The sequence below is a fragment of the Furipterus horrens genome, unplaced genomic scaffold (assembly GCF_987537825.1).
Source record: "Furipterus horrens unplaced genomic scaffold, mFurHor1.1.pri manual_scaffold_11, whole genome shotgun sequence".
Taxonomy (NCBI): domain Eukaryota; kingdom Metazoa; phylum Chordata; class Mammalia; order Chiroptera; family Furipteridae; genus Furipterus; species Furipterus horrens.
The window spans coordinates 97,063,001-97,085,282 of NW_028327181.1; the positions used below are offsets into that span (position 1 = coordinate 97,063,001).

General features: G+C 55.9%; 1 protein-coding gene across 1 annotated transcript in view; it reads left to right on the forward strand.

Annotated features, from left to right (window-relative positions):
* DNAH17 (dynein axonemal heavy chain 17) overlaps positions 1–22,282 on the forward strand; it is a 91,938-nt gene that overhangs the window by 6,103 nt on the left and 63,553 nt on the right. Inside the window, exons 10-20 of the mRNA XM_090291852.1 lie at positions 199–315; positions 6,317–6,582; positions 7,316–7,511; positions 9,390–9,536; positions 11,077–11,185; positions 12,182–12,285; positions 14,782–14,922; positions 15,029–15,172; positions 16,146–16,328; positions 20,534–20,788; positions 21,665–21,834. Coding sequence (XP_090147978.1) covers positions 199–315; positions 6,317–6,582; positions 7,316–7,511; positions 9,390–9,536; positions 11,077–11,185; positions 12,182–12,285; positions 14,782–14,922; positions 15,029–15,172; positions 16,146–16,328; positions 20,534–20,788; positions 21,665–21,834 — 1,832 coding nt within the window. The remainder of the gene's footprint in view (positions 1–198; positions 316–6,316; positions 6,583–7,315; positions 7,512–9,389; positions 9,537–11,076; positions 11,186–12,181; positions 12,286–14,781; positions 14,923–15,028; positions 15,173–16,145; positions 16,329–20,533; positions 20,789–21,664; positions 21,835–22,282) is intronic.

The window sequence follows — 22,282 nt, forward strand, 5'->3', positions numbered from 1 at the left end:
ATGCCCTGGGAGCGGGGAGACACACAGAGGGCGTGTGGGGTACCAATCCCAACACTTTTCTTAAAGACAATGAGCATGTGCAGCTGAGATGGCACCCTAAATTCTGCCAGCGTGGGGGCTGGGGGAGAGGGCATTGGGGTGCACACCGCCCAGGCCTCGCAGACCGATTAAAAGATTGATATTTGAATTTGCTCTTAGAGTTTTGATGACGATTATGCTGATTTTGAGACCAAAATTCAAGATCTGGATAGGAGGCTGGCCACGATCTTCTGCCAAGGCTTTGACGACTGCAATTCCATCGAGTCCTGTGCAAAGGTAGGCAGGGTGGGACGCAGAAAGGTACGCAGGGGGGGGACGTGACTGGCTGAGAATTCGCCCTGCGGCCCCCCGTTGGTGCCAGGAAGGGTCTGAAAGACCACCTAGTCAGCCTGGGCGAGTCAAGCCCTGCGCACACTCTCTCTCCGTGAGGAGACCTCTTTTTACTTGGGTGACCCGCTCACCCTGGTCGTCCCAGGACTGTCTGGTTTTGATAGCCCAAGGTCAGCATTTTGGAGACTCCTCCAGTCCCCGGCAGGCCAGGACCCTCCCAGAGCAGTCAGGGGTGCTGAGAGGGTCCGGAGAGGACAGTCTGTGCGCAGACCAAACGTCACACGCCGTCACCTTCTGTAGCTGCCGCCGCAACAAGTCCCCACAAGGGAAGCAACCAACTTAAATAATCAACTCCGGAAAACAAAATGGACAAAGGAAACTTGAACAACGCCCCCCCAAAAAAAACCACCAGCAGCGCTTGTAGTTAAGTAGACACGATTACTGGGTTTCCCAGTGGTTTACAGACAAAAAGCTTAGAAACGGGCACTTAGGACCGTCCGTCTGAGCCACAACCTGATGGCTGGGGCCACGCAGAGACCCCTGGGGGGTTTCTTTCAGCTCACGTGCTACTTTCGAGCTGTAAGTCCCGTGCCATGTGGGTCACCCATTTAAAGTGTATAATGAAACGGCTTTTCATACACGTAGTGTCATGCAGCCTTCCACAGTCGGTTTTAAAAGATTTTCGTCACCCCAGTGAATGCCTGCTCCTCCCCAGCCTCCCCCATCTGTCTATAGATTCACCTGTTCTCACACAGTACTTATCTAAAATTTTGAGTTCATCGCCAACATATAAAAATTGAGAAAGTGCACATAAAAGTTCAGATTTTCACCTTTTCTTGGAACGGTAGATCTGGCCACACTGGGCATGCTGTCTCTTGCGGGAACAGTATAGAAGCCAAGTGGCCAGTTTGCCCCAGTCCCCACCACTCCTTACTGCCCCAGCTCAGCCTCCTTTGCGCTCATGTGAGCTGCCCTACGAGTGAGGGGCCACCTCTGCAGGATGCAGTGTGGGCGGCGGCGGCGCTCCTGAAAGACGGGCATCGAGCATTCGCGTGTTGTCTTGTGTGTCTGCTCAGGTAGCTGTCTTATTTCTCTGCCCAGTTTCATGCATGTCTGTCAGTGACGAGTCTCAGCAGGTCAGAGCTCTCTCTTCCCTTCCCCTTGAGAACCTCTGTGTCATCGCCCACAGGAAGTGCCCAGTAATTACTATAGGATCCTAGGGAGCCCTTTGCTAAGCACTCTGTTATCTCAGTCAATTCTAACGACAACCCCAAGTTCTCTGCTAAAGTCATTACCTACAATATCCATCTCATTTTACCAGCTCAGATAAGTCAAGAAACGTGCCCGAGGTCACACACACAGCTAGCCAACAAGCAGGGGAACCAGGACCCCAAGACAGCCCTGAGATTGTCTGCTTCCAGGGCCCCTGTTCCAAAAACTCAGCCAGATGGGCTGCCATGGCCAAGGCCAGGAAGGCACTAATGTTGACCTGGGCAGCCATCTTCCCGGCGGTGTCAGGGCTGGGCTTCCTGGGGCTGAGCTGCAGACCAGCCACCCCTGAGCCCAAAGATTTCCCCATGCAAAGCCAGGATGTCCCTTTGTCTTTTATACATTCTTTTAAGGAAATGCAAATGCCTGCGGATTTGCAGCTCTGTCAATGTAATGGTCAGTTAAGTCTTGGGTTGAGTTGGCGCTCAGGCAAATATCGACACATGCAAATGAGTCCCTGCCTCCTTGCCCTTCCTCCAGGTAGCTGCCCGCCCCCTAGGAGAAGAGGACCCCTCCTGCCCTCTCTCTCCCTGGCTGAGGCTGACCTGCTGTCTTTCTTCTCAGCACTCCGGTGCCCCGGGGTAGAGCTCTCTGTGTTCATTGTTTTCCCAACTGTTGGGTTGGCCAAAAAGTCCGTGACTTTTTTACATAAAATAAAAGACACATTTTTCATTTTCACCAATAACTTTATTGATGTGGACGTTTTGAGTATGTTGGCTATCTCCTGCTATTGGCTCTTAGTGGGTAGAGGCCAGGGTGCTGCTAAACATATTTCAATGCATAAGGCCTCCCCAGAGCAAAGAGTTGTTTGGCCAGAATGTCAATAGCACCAAGAAACTTCACAAACCACGTTTGACATGTTCCATCAGTCACAGCACCTTCTCCATACACTGCACACATCTTTTTTTGTGCTTCAGTTGTGTTTTTACCTTTCTTGAAATAATAGAGCATAATACACTGAAAATGTGTATCTTCTTCCATCTTCAATATTAAAATAGTTGCACAAAAATACACCAACTTGGATAAGTCTTTTTCTTAATGCACACTGACATGACAGCTGTCACAGTACAATCTAAAAAAATTGTTTCAAACGAAGTTAAATACAATTGAGCACTACTAGAGCCAATGTATGGAAAAAAGTTACAAACTTTTTGGCCAACCCAATAGGATGTAAACCCCCTGAGGGCAGGCGTGCGCTTTGGGTTCACGCAGAACCATGCCCAGCACACAGTAGGTGCTTCTGAGCTCTGCCTTGGAGGAAACCATCTCCAGCTGTGAAGGGGTTGAACTATTACTGGAGTCTTGGGGAGACAGATCCAGCTGGGGCAGACCATAGATGAGGATCCCCCTAAACCCTGGGCATTAATACAAAGCCCCAAGGGCTGCATAAATGTGGGGTGATTCCATCCCGTCCTTTCATGTGGAGACACCAGGTCCTCCTCTGGGACAGGGTCCCTAAAAGTCAAAGACGATGCCAGAGCTAACCAACTGGGACGGGGTGTGCCAGGACTTGGCACCTCTCCCCTCCTGCAAGGGTACAAGTGGGTGAAAGGGCCCCTGACGTCCTGCAGGATGGACCGTGCGTTGTTTTCCAAGAACAGGGATGGAGCTGGATTGCTGTGGCGCACGGAGGCCTTTGCGATCCAGAGTCCAGGTCCCCACTCTGAGGAGGGCACTCACGTTGGCCCCTGCGGGACCGAAGCTGCCCCTCAGGACCCCAGCTCACGCACGCCTGTTCTGCCACTGGGCTCCCTGCTGCGATGGCCTAAATCGGCGTTTGCCCTCCGGAAGGAGAAGCCGCCTTCTGAATGTTAACTTGACAGCTGTGCCAAATCCAAAAGAGAAAACCAAAAGAAAACACGGGAGGAAGCAGTTGTGGGAGCCACTGCCAGCTCCGTCTGCTCGACTTCCTCCACCCGAGAACATTCCGCAGCCGGTGTTCCAGCAGGAGGGGCCCTGGGCACCGCCCCCCCCCCCAGCTCCTCCCTCCCCGCGTCTTCCCAGGCTGCCTCTGTCACTTTCCTGCTGTCAGTGATTCACACCCAGCCAGGGAAGTTCTAGAGCAATTTTCCACATCATCTCCTCTTGGCAGAAAATAATCTTAGCTTCCTTCCCTGGCGCCGTCAGCCAGAAGAATGCGTAAATACCAGAAGGAGGCAAGAGGCATGGGAAGAGCAAACCGAGTCGGGAGGGTCAGAAAGCAGCAAGAGCAACGTTAGTTTTCCGTCGCACACCCATTTTTTTTAATGGCGCTGGTGACCTCGTATGTCGGGGGCTCGCCTGTGGGGGACCTGGAGGAAGGAGAGGCCTGGACAGAACATCCGAGGTTCAGTTTCTCCCCAGGGGTCTGTGGCTGCTCCCTCCGGGGACCTGAAAGTCACTCCCCCTTTCCCTGCAGCCATCTTTTACTCTTTCCCCAAAAGGTCATGTTTAGGGATAGCAGTCACATTTTTTAAACCAAAAACTGGGGCAAATCTGAGACTCAGGTCCAGCCCTTCCAGCCACCAAAAGCTGCAGCCATGTGTCCCAGAATAAAAGGGACACAGTGTGGTCTGAGCACTGATGAATCCCCGTGTGCCCGCAGAGCAGTCCTGTGCCTGGGACCCCGCCCGTCCTGGGGATTCACAGACTCGGCTGGGAAGCCCAGCAGGAGACGGGAGAACAGGGAGCGTCAGGCGTGTCTTCCCACCCTGCCCCGGCCTGCAGGGCTTCTGGACCTTCGTCATGAGGTCCAGCCACACGGCCTCTTTCTCTTCAGTCCCTGTAGGGCCCTCCCACACTCCCCAGCTTCCCCCAACCCTGGCCACCCAAGCCGCAGTTTGAGCCGCCGTGATTCCAGCCAGGGCCCGCGCCAAACCATGGTCATCATACGCAGAGAACATGGCGATGAGCCGGCCATGGCCGGTGCTCGGGCCTGGCGACTGCTCTCAGAATTGCACGACACCCACCTGAGTGATTCCGGTCATGGCCTCTGGCTAACAGGTCTCATTAAAGGGACCCTGGATGTCCCTGCTCCTTGGACACTTAGACAGCCTGGGCTTGAGCCCCCAGTGTCACGGCTCATAGGAAAACACCCAGCCTCCCTCTGAAATTGCCTCTGACCCTCAGAGGCAGAGTCCTCCCAGTGGGCCTTCCAGTCTGGACACCTGAGCGCTTTATCTGGGCCCCATTCCCCCTCTGCCCCGCTGCCCAACCTCCAACCAGCCCACTCAAGACTGAAATGCACCCCCTTTTGGGTGAGTTGAATTATGTCCTCTAGAAAGATAGGCGAAGCCCCAGCGCCTCGTGCCTGGGACTGTGACCTTATCTGGAAGCAGGGTCTTTGCAGACGTGATTAAATGTGAGTTAAGCCCCAGCCGGGTGGCCGAGTTGGTAGGAGCGTCGTCCCATAGGCCGGAAGTCGTGGGTTTGAGCGCCGGTCGGGGCGCATACGGGAGGCAGCTGATTGATGCTTCTCTCTCTCTCTCTCTCTCTCTCTCTCTCTCTCAAAGCAATAAACACACCCTTGGGTAAGGATTTAAAATTAAAGATGTAAGTTAAGATGAGGTCCCCCTGCAGCGATGCGAGCCCTCAGTCCTACATGTTTGGGGTCCTTATAAGAAAAAGAGAAGAGACGCAGAGACAGACACACCCAGAGGCGAGGCCACGTCACCATGAGGCAGTGCGGCGTCACCTGCCTCCAAGCCCAGGAGCGCCCCTGCCTGGCACCCATCTCCCCCGCCCCGCCTTCTGGGGGAGGGCGCGGTGCAGCCCTGCTGACCTCCCGAACGGGGGTGGGGGGAGCAGGCGCGTCCGTTGTCTGAGCCCCCACTTCGAGGTGCTTTGTTGCCACACCCCCAGGACATTCAGACAGGTAGACTGTCGCTCACACCCAGCACTGGGTGTTCTGTAACCTGGGGACCCTGTGAAGCCTGAGATGGGCCTCCCTCTCTCTGGCTGCCCCTCTCCCCGTCCCCCTTCCCCCCCGCGGCGTTTTTTCCAGAGTAGAACAAACTTCCCAAGGCTGGTTTCTCCTGCCAGGGCATGATCTCGAGGGCTAGTGCTCTTCCTAAGAGGAGCCGTTCTTGCTACTCAGGCATTTCTCCTGGTTGTCAGAGTCTTGCTGGCTGTAAAATGCAGTACCACGGAGATATATATACACATACAGAGATAGATAGATAGATAGATAGATAGATAGATAGATAGATAGATATAAAATTTATTTTTTAGAGAGAGGGGAAGGAGGGAGAGAAGCAACAACGTGTGGCTGCCTCTCACACACCCCCAGCTGGGGGCCTGGCCCACAATCCAGGCATGTGCCCTGGCTGGGAATCAAATCAGCGACCCTTTGGTATTTTTATATTTTTAAAATTGTATTTTTCAACTGTTCAGCTCGGCCTTGCCCAAACCCTGACTTCTCCTGGGCTTAGAGTACATTTTCACAGACCTTGGACCCAGTGTGTGCCATCGGGCAGTAAGAACGGTGCTTTGGGCCTGGGTGCACGTCACAGCAGCTGCTGCCTCACCAGTTACTACACAGAGAAAAGTTCCTTGTCTCGGCAGGACAGGGTTTTCTCCGTCCTGAAGCTTGGCCAGAGCCTTGTGCCAGCGACCACGGGGCTGGAGCGGGTGGGCGCAGGGTGGAGGCTGGGCAGGCGGCGGGGACCGCGGCGAAGGCGCGTCTCCCGTGTCTCCCCAGCTCCTGTACATGTGTGGGAGCCTCCTGGAGCGGCCGGTGATTCTCACCGAGGTGGTGCCCAGGTACTCGGTCATGCTGGAGCTGTTTGACGCTGAGCTGGACAACACCAAGATCCTGTACGATGCCCAGATCGCGGCCTCCGCGGACGGGAACATCCCCCCAATCCACAAGAACATGCCCCCAGTGGCCGGGCAGCTCAAGTGGAGCCTGGAGCTTCAGGAGCGGCTGGAGGTGCCCATGGGGGACCTCAAGCGCATAGAGCACCCGTGAGTCAGGGCAGCAGCCGGGCCGCCGGGAGGGCAGGGGTTGGTCCAGCCCTGAGGCACTGCCACGCTTCACAGGGGCCAAGCCTCCACTTCCCAAACCCAGACTTCCCAGAAGAAACACAGGCGTGTTCCCCCCTCCCCCCACCTCTGGGTGCCTTCTCAGCCCACGTGGTCAGGAATAACAGGGCTTGCCCTCCCCCTTGACTCTGACCTGATGGAAATGAACAGAGACTACCCACGGGAGCCCAGGCCCAGGCTGCCAAGCCAGAGCTCTCTGCACAGGGACGGGCCCTGTCACCTGCTTCGGCATTGACTCAAGGGCAGGCAGAGGGGTGGGGGGCTCCTAGCAGAAGCTGGGCAGGTGCAGGTGTGCCCACCGCGGGGCTGGAAGAGGGCTGCCCTATGAGGCTGCCGAGGGCAGTCTCCTCGGCTTCCTCCAGTTGGCCTGACGTCGGAAGGGACGGAGAAAATTGGGGCAGCTGGTGGTGATGACCGAAGCCCGGACCACGTGGGGCCGTCGGTCCCGTGCCATTGCTCCACCTCCTGGGCTGGCTGCGGGAGGCTGAGGGCCGCCTAGTGGAGCCAGTGTCTCGGCCGGGGAGAAGCAGAAAGCTGCCAGCTGCTCCCGTACCCCAAGATCTGGCGGCTGCGCTCGGGGCACTAAAGAAGCCCCTGAGGAGATGTGCCTGCCCCGCCCCTGGAGCCTCACTCCTCTGTCTAACTCCAATTCCAGGGTCATGTCCAGCATGGAGGCCAAGCTGATCTACCAGAAATACAACGAGATGATGGAGCTGCTGAGAAATTACCGCGAGCAGATCTACCTGCAGTGGGTGTCGGGTGTGGACGAGGACTGCCGCTTCAACTTGGGGCAGCCCCTGATCCAGCGGAACCCCGACACAGACCTCATCCGGGTCAACTTCAGCAAAGCGGTGGGTGTGTCTTCTGCAGCTCGGGGATGTCACGTTGGGCTGAAGCTTTGTAATGTGAGGGGTTTCTTTTGAAGTACGCTCAGGATAGACGTCAGATCAGAGACAAAACAGGAGCACCCTTGAAAATGACTTCAGTGACTATACTGTTTCAAAGTTGAGCCGCCTTTCATGGGATCCCAAGAGGAAACATCTGAGAATTTATATTTAAAAAAGCAAGAAAGGAAAAGGGCTTTTCAGGATCCGAATCGTGGGGCCCTCTGGCCAAGCTCGCAGGCTGCAGGAACTTGACCTGGGCCTGTGGGGGAAGGGGGCGTCCCAGGGCAGAGATCAGGGCCGAAGGAGAGCAGAGAAAGCGGGAGCAGCCTGAGGTCCCGCACAAGGGGGATTTCACTAAAATTCGTTCTTCTCTCATCGAGCAACCGGGCACTGAGCACCTGCTTTGTGTGTGCGGTTGGGGTAAATCAGTGAGCTGGGCAGACGGGGCCTCTGTCCTCGCATGGGGAGGGGACATAGGTGAGCACCACAGAGAGCCGGGGAAGGTGACCCTAGGTCCCCCAAAGAGCAGGTGGGGTGAAGGGGGGCCATGGAGCTGGGAGTGAGATGTGAGCAGACAGGGTGCGGTCGGGGGTCGGGAGTCAGCCCCAGGCCCTGTGGGAAAGCCTCCAAGAAGAACCCACAGGTGAGGCCGAGGCCGGTCGTGTGCATGCGCTGGTGAGTTCCCACGTTCCGGGAGCAGCGTGGAGGCTGGCGGGCCGGCGGGGGAAGGGGTGCAGGGGCGGCCGGAGGGGGAGGGACAGAGCACGGAGGGCCTCCCGGGCCATCCAAGGCCCTTGGGCTTCTGCTCTGAGTGCCACCGGCCAGGTTTGGAGCAGCCGCGGATTTCCCAAAGATCCCTCCAGGCGCCGTGTGGGGAATAGGCTGAGTGGGGGGAGGCGAGAGGAGACTCTGGGGCCCCCATTGGGAGTCTGTTGTTGGCACGCAGGAGGGACAAGAAGAGTGGTGGCGGGAAGGGGGTGGGGACTGCGGGAGGCGGGGCAGCTGGGGGGCGGGGCTGGCCGAGCTGCAGCTGCAGGGGCAGCCGGATGCCAGGCAGGACCCACGGCTCTGTTTTGGCCACGTGGGCATCAACCAAATGTCCAAATGGAGGCGCTGGGTGGGCAGGTGGATGCAGGAGTCAGTGGGGTCAGAAGGAAGCTCTGGCTCAGGGACGTACTCGTGGGAGTCATCCACACACAGATGGTTCTTAAAGCCACAATGTTGGGGGGATCACCAAGGGAGAGGAGATGGAGAGGGACCACGCTCTGCGCTCTCCACACGCAAATCTCGAAAGCACCAAAGAGCCCGAGAGTAGTGACTCGCAGTGACTCGGAGTGTCTGGTGTGTGTGCGGGGGTGGGGAGGGGGGGCGGGGGGGTGGATGACCAGCTGCTGTGAGGTCACGTGATACAAGGCCCCTGAAGTGACCTGTGGGCTCAGCAACACGGGGGTCACCGGGACCTCGATGGGCCTGGCCTTGGCTGAGCAGTGAGGGCAGCAGCTCCGTGGGAAGGGACATGTTATTGATCTCCTGGGCGGTGACAGGTAGGAGGAGCTGGACAGGGAAGGGCTGGTCCCCGGGAGGAGCCAGGGGAAGCTGGTCTTCCTCCAAACAACGGTGATGTTGGTTTGGTAAGATGGTGATGTGTCTACCCACGCTGATGAGTCAACGGGGCGAGGACGTCCTGAGCCGGCCAGTAGCCCCCAGCCCCGTATGCACCTCCCCAAGCTCTGACCCCCCAGGTTGCAGAGGCATCAGGGCAGACCCCACCCCCTTGTGCTGCTAGGTGCCGCCCCGCTGAGGCCACCCCCTGACCGTCTCTGTGTTCTTCGTCGGCCTCAGTTGGTGGCAGTCCTGAGAGAAGTCAAGTACCTGAACTTCCAGCACCAGAAAGCCATCCCGAGCAGCGCCGAGAGCCTCTTCTCCCAGCACGAGACCTTCCGGAGGTTCGTGGGCAACCTGGAGCTCATCGTCGGCTGGTACAACGAGGTGGGCAGGGCCGCAGCGTGCCTCGTTGGCCAGGGTTCGGTCTTTAGCTTCAGCGCACACGGGTGTGAGGTTGCGTGATGATACCGAGTGACTCTTCTGAGTTATTGCTGCGAGAAGCTGTCCACCAGTCACCCTCCCGGGCACTGGAGTGAGTAGGGGGAGGAAGCTCCGTCCCGGCTGCCCCGCTGGGCTGGCTCCGGGTCCTGACCCTGGGGCAGACAGACGGCCTGCCCAGCCAGGCGACGCTCAGCACCCCTTTGCAGCTGGTTAAAGTCGGTCGGCATAAGGGGCCCCCCGCTGAACTCTGGTCACAGCGATGCAGTTACACGCCTGCCACAGAGGCGTGTTAGGAGGCTTTTTCTCAAAGCCAGGACACCAGGCCCTGAGGGAGGGGTTCCTAACCAAACCCCGGTCCGGGAACCCCGTTTCCCACTGACTTGCTTTTAACTCCATACCCGCTTCCTCTCACCTCCCTCTGCTCCCCACTAACGGAAGCTTTCCAGCCCGTTGTTCTGCCCTCATCCACCTTGCCTAAGGGTTAGTCGCCCAGAAACGCCTGAAGGCCTTGGTGGGGTGGGGGCAGGGAGGGAAGGACCATTGAAAGTACCAAATGTACACGCAGAATGATTCCGAAGGCCAAAGCGTTAGCACCTAATATACGGTTTTAATTCCGCACGTGTCCCTCACGCGTAGAGCACACGTGTCCTTGAAAAGCTACATAGAAATCAAGTTGTGGCGAGGTGGAGACTCAGACGCTGCTTGTTCTTCAAAGGAACGTTTCCTAGAGACTGTGCACGCGCTCTTCCGTTTTCCCTTTTGTGAACTGAGGTTTCCAAGCCCTGAATTAATGTCTTACAGCGGGCACCACTGTATCAAACTAGATAGAGCTGTTTGCTCCGATCCCTGCTGGGTAACCAGAGGTCGAGACTCACACCGGTGACCAAGGAGAGGCTCTGGGCCCAGAAATGCCCGTCACCCATGTCTGTTTCTCGGCCTTTCTTCGCATGATTCTAAGTCAAATGAAGTTTTGGATTATATACTCACGGTTTTGGAATTCTCACATTTTCTTCCCTTTATACCCCATAACATGGGTAATAAAGAGGTAAGTAGATAGCCCTGACCAGTGTGACTCAGTTGGTTGAAATGTCATCCTGTAAACTGAAAGGTCACCGGTTCGATTCCCGGTCAGGGCACATGCCTGGGTTGTGGACTTGGTCCCCATAGGGGCACAGATGAGATTGGTGTTTTCCCTCTCATGTTGGTCTCTCTCTCCCTCCCTTCCTCTCTCTCTAGACTCAATAAGGGTGTCCTTGGGTGAGAATTTTTTAAACATTCTTTAAGGAATTAAGTATATACATAAATCCTTGGTGATAAAAATTATTTTGGAAGTCGAACTCTCCCTAGTTTTGATTTCCCTGTAACTCCTCATCAATTGCAATGGCTTTGGTCTGTGCTGCGCAACAACATTCTCACCACGTGACAACTATACATCCGGGCAGGTCTGGAACAAAGGCCCAAGACTGTCCTGTCCGCCCTGCAGATAAAGACCTCCGTGGTGGACGTCGAGTTTCCGCTGATAAAGTCCGAACTGGAGGCAATCGACGTCAAACTGCTGGGTGCAGAAACGACGTTGTTCTGGAACGGCGAAGGTACCAAGGCCACGCTCTGCCACCCGGGGCTAAGCTGGGAGGGGCGCAGCCACTTCTGCCTCTGGCTGCTGGGTCCGCTTCGTCTGCCCCGGGGGTGATGTGTCTGGCCGAAGTGATGTGTTTGGTGATGTGTTCCACCTGCTGGCCCCCTTGGTCCACAGACACCTTGTTTGTGTCTCTTACAAATGGAATCTGGCAGACGCTCCTTGGAAACTGCTGAGGATCTCAAAGTTTCCCAGCTGGACTTGCCAGAGGCTGGGGCTCATGGTAGTCCCCCATGCAGGTGGGCACCGTGGATGGCAGGGCCAGTGCTTGTGACAGCTGGCTCAGGGCAGGCGTCAGAGAAATAGAAAGGAATGTGCTCATGAGTGCCCTTCCTCCCTTCACCCCGCCACCGGGCAGAAGCATCCTCCCTGACTCCTCGTCCCCAGGACCTCCTGTGGGGGTGCACCCACCCATCAAGACTCCCTGGCTTGCCTCCTGCCCCCCTTCCAGCCTTCTGCTGCCTATCCCGCCTCCACTATCTCAATGAGATGTGGGACTGTCTGTCTTCTTCTCTGGGCGGGGTCCACCAGGACTTTTCTGGGCAAAGAAGTCATATGATTCTTTTCTCTTGCTTCTGCCCAAGAGCACATTTCCTTCCAGCTGCTCGGATCCAGGCCGCTGAGAGTTTTGCAAAGAAGCTCAAGTCTCTGGCACTCTGTTGCCGTCAGAGAGCCGGGCACGGGGGTGGGCCCGGCAGGGGTCTGGAGTGCTGGGCGGAGTCACTGAGCCACCTGTTTGGGGCCAGGGAGGTGCTGCTTTCAGAGGCACCACGGGCATTAGCCTTCAGTGTGACTTTTCAGGGACCTCCCAGTGACTTCTGCTTCATGTTCCAGAGGAGCAGAAGAATTTCCCAAGCACTGTCTCCTAATGACGAGTGTCAGGCTGACCCATGAGAAGTTTTCCTTCTGCTAAGTCATTCATTGTGTGACATTCCCTTCTGCTTCTGTCTAGGTGTATTTGAATATATTCAGGAGATGCGAGAAATTCTGCATAACTTGCAGAACAGGATGCAGAAAGCCAAGCAAAACATAGAGGGTATTTCCCAGGCCATGAAGGTGAGCGTGTGGCCCAGCACAGAGGGGTCCTTGGGAGATCAGGGCCCCGGAGCCGCTCGCCCTGACATCGGTGGCGGTCCCTGGTCCCTGCAGAACTCAGTTCTCTGTGTTCCATCGGGCTCAGCAAGCAGGTGCTCAGGGTCCCCTCTGTGCCAGGCAGGCACTGGGAACGAGGGGGCGAAAGGTGCGCTCAGATACAGCCGTGCCCGAAGCATGCTCACTGCTCAGTGTGCCCCATTAATGCGCCCCATTAATACACCATGCCTGCTGTGAAACTGCACTGCACTGTAGAAACGGTCCTGTTTAAGCTATATTTCTCCATCACTGTGTCAAAACAAGGCCATCACAACCCCCACGACTCTGCTTCACTGCCCCCCAATGCACACACCAAAATAGAACCTCAGACCACGCTGGTGTCCACCCCCGGCACCCCCACACTCTCCTGAGTGAGTGGAAATAGTGTAGGATCCCTGACGCAGGCCATCATGGATGCTTTCGTTAGAACACAGCGCCTGTACCCCAGACCCCTCGTCTTGTCACACAGGGACCTTCTTTCCTCCGTCAGAGCCCACTTCCGCTCCTCGCCACCCACTTGGAGTGACTCACAGCTGTAGACAGAAACCATCGCAGGCCACCACTTCTTTCCTGGCTCAGTCTTCACGCGAATGGACTGTGTCCTCACATCATTCCCTTAGAAAGGCGTGTCAATGACATACTGTCTGAAGCCTTGCTTGCTCAAAAATCTCTTTTCCTTCTTCCTCACCTGTACAATTATCCTGTCCAGGTAAAGAATCGGATGAGCTAGTTCTTTTCGCCCGACAGTCTAGCAACGTCCCTGTATTTGTGGCTTGGGATGCCATGGCCGAGAACCAGAGACTGGGGGGCTTCGGTAGAGATGTTCGTTTCATTTTCTCGGAGTCATGGAGGGTAGAAGTGTGAACTCAAGGGCTGGCTCCTCCTGCAGCCCCTCTCCTTGGCTTGCAGGTGGCTGTCTCCTCCTTGTGTCCCCAGGTGGGCTTCCCTCCCTAGTCCCTTTGCATGAGGACACCCGTCACATGAGATTAGGGCCCAGGCTAACGACCTCGTTTTAATGTAATCACGTCTTGAAGTGCCCGCTCTCCACATGCGGTCACGGCCTGACGTGCTGGGTTTAGGACTTCAACCTACAGACCTGGGGACAGGCCCCGCCTCATAGCCGCAGGCCAGGAAGGCTGACACTGGCGTGACTTGCCTTTGCATGGCCTTCCTCTCTGTCTAGAGGTGTGTTGGGTTCTTGCGTATCTTCAGGGTTCAGAAATGTCAGCGGAGTGTGTCCCGACACGTCTCCCAGCCTTCATTCGGTGCTCCCAGTCTGCAGAGGCCGGCATTTCCCTGGCCCGCCATCTTCTTTAGTCAAGTCACCTCTCACACAGGTCCCCTTCCCGGGCCCCGATCACCTCCATGGTGGTCTCCGGACCCGGCCACCGTGTCTTCCGCTGCTTCCTCGTGGGTTCCTCGTCTCTGAGGTGGTTGGGTTCAGGGCTCTGTTCTGACAAGGCTGTCCCTCCTCATCCGAACAGCAAAGATGGTGAGGAGGCTGGAAGTCCAAAGTGCCAGCCGATTCGGTCTGTGCTGTGGGCTCTCTTCCTGACTTGCAGGTGGCCGCCTTCTCACTGTGTCCTTGAATTAAGGACGTTGATCCCATTATGGGCGCTCCACCCTTGTGACCTCATCTAAATCTAGTCACCTCCCGGAGGCCCCCTCCAGATGCCGCCACATTGAGGGCTAGGGTCTCAACATATAAACCTGAGAGGAACCCAGAGATTTCACCCACCCAGCAGGGGCAAGCTGGGCCTGGCACAGCGAGAATCACGCCGACCCCTCATGGCTCTGCCCCAGCCGTGTCCTCTGCAGCCACGCAGAAGCCGCAGCCACAAAGTGGCGTGGCCAAACGTCCGGCAGGACAGGGGGTGGGGCTAGCACGCTCACGTTTGGGTGCAGAAGTAGCATCTGGAAGGACACTGGCTCTCCCAGGCTTGAGTCCTCCCACATCTGACCCCATCTAAGAACTGATAGCAAAAACAAAGCAGGTGGCATCGGGCTGCCTGTCTTAATGAGAAAACCAAGCCACAGGAAAAGCAACAATGCAAGCCAGCTCACCGGACCTGAAATAAATAATTCAAAGAGGTGCATGTAAATACCAAATACTGCCCCGAGGGGGGAAACCAGCGGGCTAAGCCTTCCTGGGTCACACTGGAGGCACCGTGATGGAGCGGAGAGGCCAACACCGCCAGAAGGAGCGTCACATGCCATCCAGAGGGCAGGAGGGGGCCTTCGAGGAAGGGGACCCACACTTGTCCTCCGAGACCCTGATGGGCTCTGAGTTCAAACATCGCAGGCTCTGAGTGGCCCCTTGTTCCTCCCCACGGCCAGCAGGGGACAAGGACGGTCACTCCAAAGAACAAGACCGGAAATGTTTTCTCCAAGCGCGTTCCTCACGCTCTGTTTTCCTCTCAGGACTGGTCGGCCAACCCGATGTTTGAAAGAAAGGACAACAAGAAGGAGGCCCTGTTAGACCTGGACGGGCGGCTGATCAACCTCAACAAACGCTACACCGCGGCCAGGGAGGCCGGCCTGAAGATCCAGGCCATGGTCGCGGTAAGGAGCTGCCGGGAGGGCTAGAGATCCCACAACAACAGCGCCAGGGTCCCAGAGGGGCGGGCGGGCCAGGGACGCGGCAGCCCGCCGTGCGTTCTGTCTGCAGGAAAACGTGGAGCTGTTCCGAGCGGACGTGACCAGCCAGGCCTGGAAAGAGTACGTGAACTACATCGATGACATGGTCTTAGATGAATTTGACAATTTCATCCGCAAATCTCTCAATTACCTCATGAACAACATGGTTTTGGATGTAAGTCATAAGCACAAGACACGTTACATGTGTCTGTTTACAGGCAGACATTTGTACTATAGATACGGCAGTGTAAGCGGGCAGTTTATATTGGCATAGGGGTGACAGCTTCCCAAGGAAAGAACAGGCTGTTGTGTTACAAATGAACCGGATTACTAAAATCCGCCGGGGGGACCAAGTCGCCCCCATTTTAAAAGTGACAGTCCTGCTGCCCAGACCCTCCTCAGTCCCCGGCACTCAGGACACCTGGTCGCCTTCAATTTGCCATTCCGAAAATGGGCTGGGAGTTGTCCTACCTCGCTGCCAGGGAGGCTAGGGGGGTGCCCACTTGTCCCCCTGCAATGAGGCTGGCGCTGTCAGCCATGCAGTCTCATGAGGGGCATTGCAAACAGACAGGCTACCCTGTGCATGTACTTTTTAAGCGGGAATCTCCAGTGGACGTGAGGGCTTGTCCTTTCTGGAGCACACCGAGCAGAGGGCTCCTGCCTGGCCGTGACAGCGCCCCGCACTATGGCCACGGCCGCCAGCACATAGAAGGGAGCCAGCCACCCCTCTGCACGCTTTATACGTTCTTGATTCCTTAAGTCCTCACAATAACCCAAAGACATGGGGACAACTACTGTCTCTGTTCTAGAAAATGATTTTTCTCATTTTATGTATCTGGGGAAACTGGGAGGTCAAGGCCACACAGCTGGGAAGAAGCAGATACAGGCTCTGAACCAAGGTCCCTGGTCACTGGTCTACACTCCAGTCCCTGCCCTGTCCTGCCCTGGGCCGCGCCAGCCCCTGCTGGCCCCAGGACGGAGCCTCTGGGTCCCTATCACTGGCTCCAGCGGCCACAGGAAGCGCGCTCTCCGCAGCGGTCCCGGCCAGAGGGAGTTAGCCCACCACCTGACGGTGCACGCAGTGAGCACCAGGCAGCCAGACTACTTCCACCGAGAGCCAGGCATTCACTCCACAATGGCCGTTTCAGGAGAGCATCGCGCCGCTGTTTGAGATCCACATGGAGCTGGGCGAGGACGGGCTGGTCTTCAGTCCATCCCTGGAGGTGGGCATGGAACACAGCTTCCTGGCGCTGATAGAGAGCCTGGTCAACGACATCTACAACACCGCCAAGCTCATCCCCCGACTGGCCAAGGGCAGGCTGAACTACAAGGTCAGTCTGGGCTCCTCCGGCCCCACTCGCCTTCCCGCCTGGGGCACCACTTGGTTCCCCGGTGCAGAATGGCCTTCCGGCCTCAGCAGTGCCTGGTTACATGACCGTGGTTCAGAACGTGACCTGGGTCCAGAGATGGGGTTTCTCTCCTCACTCCTGCAGCCCCATCCTTCCTCCCAAAGTGGCTTCTCTGTGAGTCTGGCTCTCATTCCCGGCGCCTGCCCACCCCCACAGGACACCCAGAGTGCGCCCTACCCCTTCCCGGTGTTCCTCTCCCTCCTGTCACGTAAACACCAATGTGACTTCATTCATCTGAACAGACAAAAATCTGTCTTTCTGCGGATACACTCTAGACTGTTAATATGCTTACTTCTGGGAAGCAGGATGGGATAAAGGTAGCGGGAGGGCTTTTTACTTCATGTATTTCTGAGTTGGGTACGTTATTTATAATAACAGATATTTACAGCAAGATGCTCTGGGCCATTAGGGAGAGAGAGATTGTACATGTGTACATGTGCACATACATGCGCCTGCATGTGTGTCTGCAGCAAGGTGAGGACACAAGAGGAAATGCCTGTCGAGGTCAGCAGTGGCTTCGCTGGGGAGCTGCCATGTGAGCTGAGTCTGGGAGGTGGGAGGGGATTTCCAGGCAGAGAAAATGGCCTGCGAGTTTCTGAGCCACAAAAAGGTGACGTGTCCAGCCCAAGTGCATGCAGCCAGCTGTTTCAGAGTTCAGAATAGAGCTGGCCACGAGTGGTCAGCTCGGGCATGAGCATGGGACCCAACTCAGGGCAGTGAGTGCCAGACCCAGCTTGTGCTCCGGAACCTGGCAGCGGGCTTCACCCTCGGTACAGCCACTCCCAGGAGAGGACAGAGAAAAGCAGGGTGTGATCCTGGTGATTAAGCCGTACCCCAGTCTGTGGGTCCCTAGTCTCATCTGTGTCCACAAGGCTGTAATTTGTGGAGGTGACCAAGTGACAGAGATTAATCCCACTGAAAGAAACATCTAATGTTCCTCCCAGTTCTCCTAGGAAGAGAGGCCCAGAGGCCACGCAGGCTGTGGGGAAGCAGCTGGCTTCGTCAGCAGTCAGGAGAGGGGAGCAGGAGAGAGGGGAGGCCCAGGTTGGGTCCTTACTGGAGTTTCTGCAAGAAAGGGAGGCAGGTGAAAGGGACAGCTCAGGTTAGGGGTGTCCCCAGTCACCTGGCCCCAGGGTGATGAGGGCAGGAGGCACACTGGCCTGGAGTGTGAGGGATAGGAAAAGGGTGGGGTGTGGGCTGGGATTGGTGATTTGCATACAGAAGGTGTTCTTACCGACCCGGCCCTTTGCTGTCTTAAAATTGGCTAACTCAGAGAGGCCGTCTCTCCTCAGCAAGCAAGATTTTTTTTAAAGAATCTTTTATTGATTATGTTGTTACAGTAGTTCCAGTTTTTTCCCCCTTTGCTCCCCTCTGCCCAGTACCCCCCTTCCCTCCAGCAATCCCACCCCCCTTAGTTCATGTCCATGGGTCATGCACATAGTTCTTTGGCTTCACCCGTTCCTATATTATTCTCAACTTCCCCCTGTCTATTTTGTACCAACCAATTATGCTTCCTAATCCCTGCACCATTTCCCCATTTCTCCCCCTTCCCCCTCCCTGCTGATAACCCTCCAAGTGATCCCCATACCTACGATTCTGTTCCTATTCTGGTTTGCTTACTCGGATTTTGTTTTTATTTCTTAGATTCAGTTGTTGATAGTTGTGAGTTTGTTGTCATTATAGTGTTCATAGTTTTTATCTTCTTTTTCTTAAGTAAGTCCCTTTGACATTTCATATAATAATGGCTTGGTGATGATGAACTCCTTTAGCTTCACCTTGTCTGGGAAGCACTTCATCTGCCCCTCCATTCTAAATGATAACTTTGCTGGAGAGAGTAGTCCTGGTTGCAGGTTACCTTTAATCACATTGAATACTGCTTGCCAGTCCCTTCTTGCCTGCAAAGTGTCCTCTGAGAAATCAGCTGATAGTCCTATAGACACCCCCTGCAGGCAACTCTCTGCCTCTCTCTTGCTGCCCCCAGGACTCTGTCTTTATCTTTCACCTTTGACCTCTCAATCATGATGCGTCCTGGTGCGGTCCCCTCTGGGTCCAGCTCGCCCAGGACCCTCCATGCTTCCCGGACCTGTATGTCCATCTCCTTTGCAAAATTTGGGAATTTTCCCTTGTTTTTTTCAATTCTTGCTTCCTCATTCTGCACTGGTTGACTGTTTTTTCCTTCCTTATGTTCCAAATCATTGATTTGAACCCCGGTTTTCTTCCCTTCACCATTGGTTTTGTGTGGATTTTCCTTCGTTTCACTTAGCATAGCCTTCACTTCTTCCCTTATGTGTTTGCCGTACTCAAGCACATCTGTCAAGCCTGTGAGCATCTTTATCAGCAGTGTTTTGAATTCTGCGTCTGTTAGGTTGTCTATCTCCTCGTCTGTTAGGTTAGCTATCTTCTTGTCACTTAGTTCTCCCACTGGAACCTTGATCTGTTCCCTCTTTTGGGCCATACTTCTCTGTCTCCTCATTCTGACAGGTTCCTGTGTTTGTTTGCCTCTGTGTCTTAGGTAGAGCTGTCGCTCCTGTTACGTTGTAAGGGGCAGAGCCTTAGGGATTCATCAGTAAAGGGCGACCTGTTTCACCACGTTGTGGCGCTCTGTGTGGGTGAGGGGTCCAAGAGGGAACAATGCCACCTGCCCAGCACTCACCCCTTTTCCAGGCACCTCTCCCACTTCCACACCAGACTGGTGCCCCTCTAGCTGCTGCCCTGGCCATCGTTCCAAGAGTGGATGGGTCTGCGGACATTCTAGGACCGTGGGGGCCCTTTAAACAAGTGGACTCTGCTGAGACCGGCAGTTTCTGCCTCCGCCCCAACCCCCACTGGTCTGCACAGTCAGAAGCAATGAGGCTTGATTTTCCCCGGTGCTGGGACCATGAGCTGTGAGGTCCAGTGAGGAGCTGGGAACGCTCCCCAGTGTCCCTCCTGACTTTTTAAAATGTGTGATTGCACTTTCTGCCGGCCTGCCGCTGCCACCACACCGAGTGTTCTCCGCCCCGGCTCCGCCCCTCCTACCTGTCTGGGTGAGTATTTCTTCTTTATATCTTTGTTTCCTGGGCTTCCATGCAGTTTGATTTTTCTGAAACTTCTGGTTGTTTCTAGTTTTGAAGTAGTTGTACTCCTTCTTAGTTGTGGAGGGAGACGCAGCGTGTCTGTCTATGCCTCCATCTTAGCCAGAAGTCTATCCTCTACCAGCAAGCAAGATTTTTTAAGATGTCAAACCATCTGAAGATACAGAAAATAAGAAACATGAGTAAGCCCTGACTGGTGTGGCTCAGTAGGTTGAGCACCATCCTGCAAAGCAAAAGGCCTCTGATTTGATTCCCGGTCAGTGCACATGCCTGGGGCTTGGGTTCAGTCTCTGGTCGGGACCCATACAAGAGCCAACCAATCAATGTGTCTCTTTCCCATTGATGTTCCTCTTCCTCTTCCTCTTTCTCCCTCCCTTCCCCTCTCTCTACAAATAAATAAATAAATATAATTTTTAAAAAGAACAATTAAGACACACACACTCTCCGCCTTGCAATTCTCATGAGCCACCAGTTGTCTCTGTGCTGATACCAGTTTGGGTTGGCTTTTGTCCCTGAAAGTCAAAAGATCGTGCCCAGCAGGGGCTGCCCCTGCTCCCTGCTCTGGCCATCAAGGTAGACGTCTTCCAGTGCCTCAAACACTGGCTTGCTCCCTGCACAGGGCCTTTGCATGTGCTTTGCCTACCATCTGTCAGCTTTCAGGGAGCATTCCCCAACCTCCTCCCTATTGTACCTTAACGCAAGGGCCAGAGTCATGATGCCTCATTGCCGTGACTGATGTCCCCAGCCCTGGCCTACACCCTCCATGACAATGCTGTCTACATCCCCAGTGCCCACGCCCTCACCTCAGCAGGTGCTGAGTAACGAATGAATGAATGAATGAATGAATGAATCGATGCTCCGGTCATCCTGGGTTCTCTGGGCAAAAGTCACATTCGGCCTGTCCTCTTGAGGGAGAACATTGCAAGTCAGTGAATGTCCCCATTTCCCATCTTGAGAGATTGGTGACATTTCCACCAACAGGGAGACCTTCTCCCATCAAAGTCGTGACTGTAGGTGAGACGCTCATCTGCAGCGCCCCTCCTCCCCTTGCAGTCCGACCTGGAAGACATGGCAGACCTCATCGAGATGCGGGAGGAGATGTCCAGCCTGGTGATCAGCGCCATGAAGGAGGCAGAGGAGTACCAGGACTCCTTCGAGAGGTACTCCTACCTCTGGATGGACGACCTGCAGGAGTCCATGAAGAACTTCCTCATCCACGGCCGAGCTGGCAGCCTGCAGGACTGGGACATCCAAGCTGAAGTGTCAATCCCCAAGACGCCACCCACCCTCACACAGTTCCAGCAACAGGTACGCGGGAGCCCTGCCTCCTCCCTCACCTCCAAATGCTCCCCCCAACCCCCACAAAGGACTGTGGGCTTTTTTAGAAGCTGGTTCGACAATATAGGTTTATTATAATTCTGGTCTACTGAGGCCAACAGACCAGGAGAGAGCTGCCATTGGAAAAACAGTTTGCGACCCCAACTTTCAAAGGGGGATGCCAGACCCCACAGGGCCTCAAGGGAGCCCAGGACCAGTCAGGAGGCAGAGGGAACAAGAAAATGTGGGGAGGCGCCTCTGTTGGGGTCTCCGTGGGAAGGAATGCATAAGACAGGGCAAGCGGGCTTAGGCCTGGCTAGTCTGAGCCCTTGTGGTGGGCTCCGGTGCTAAGTGCTGCCCTGAGTGGCCCAGCACCTGGCCCTGGGTGGTCAGAACAGGGGGACAGTGGCCCAGAGTCTGAAGGCCTGATAGAGAAGCAGGGGCGGCCTGAGGGAGGGCCTCTGGGTGGGGTAGGGTGTGTATGAAAGACGGCTCCCTGGGGAATTAGCCAGCCCTGGGACAGGGGTCCCTCCGGGGTCAGCAAGGCCCCAGGGTGATGCACAGTGAGAGAGAGGCCCCCACCCTCCATGAGAGGAAGCGACCTGCCCGCAGGAGATGCCTGGGTGGGCACACTTGGCCACACGAGGTGGCGCTGGCCAATCGCTTTCTAGGGGGGGCTGGATGACCCCTTCACTACGCACAGCTGTGTCCTGAGGAGCTGGCCTCGTGCGTGGCTCCCTCTGACAAGCTCTGCTGAGCCAAGATACACGGAGGGGTGACAGGGGCCTGGGCCCTGGGAGGACAGCTCCATGCGATCTGGCCCGTCCCCATGGCAGCCGGGCGGGTGACGGAGGCTGTGGTTCCCAGATCGACTCCTACGAGAGGCTGTACGAAGAAGTGTCCAAGTGTGAGAACACCAAGGTGTTTAATGGCTGGCTGCAGTGCGACTGCCGCCCCTTCAAGCAGGCCCTGCTCAACACCATCAAGCGCTGGAGCTTTATGTTCAAGCGCCACCTGAGCGACCACGTCATCAGCAGGTGGGCACCCACCCAGCTGCCGCCCTGAGCGCACCCCGCGGGGCCCGGGGGGCGTCACGTGTGACCTGCCACGGAAGCGTGTGGAGGTGAAGGTCCAGCTTAGAGCCCCGTGGCCCCACCCAGGGTGGCTCCCAGCAGAAGGGGTCGCCTGGCCATGAGGGAACACTCCACTTCTTCCCCCAATACCTGCTTAATGGGGCACCCAGTGTCGGGCACCGGGTGCCAAGGAAACCCCTAGGAGCCTCGAGCCTGGCAGGGAGGCCTGACATGTGATGGACGCACCTGTGACTGTGCAGGTACAGGTCACTGTCAGGGTCACGAGGGAGTGTAATCAAGCCGAGTGCAAAGGCCTCTCTGAGATGCAGCCTTACCCTGGGCTTTGCCCATCAGGTAGAGAGGAGCTGGGGAGGCGCCGGATGACACGCCAGTGGGGAAACAGCAGGTGGCC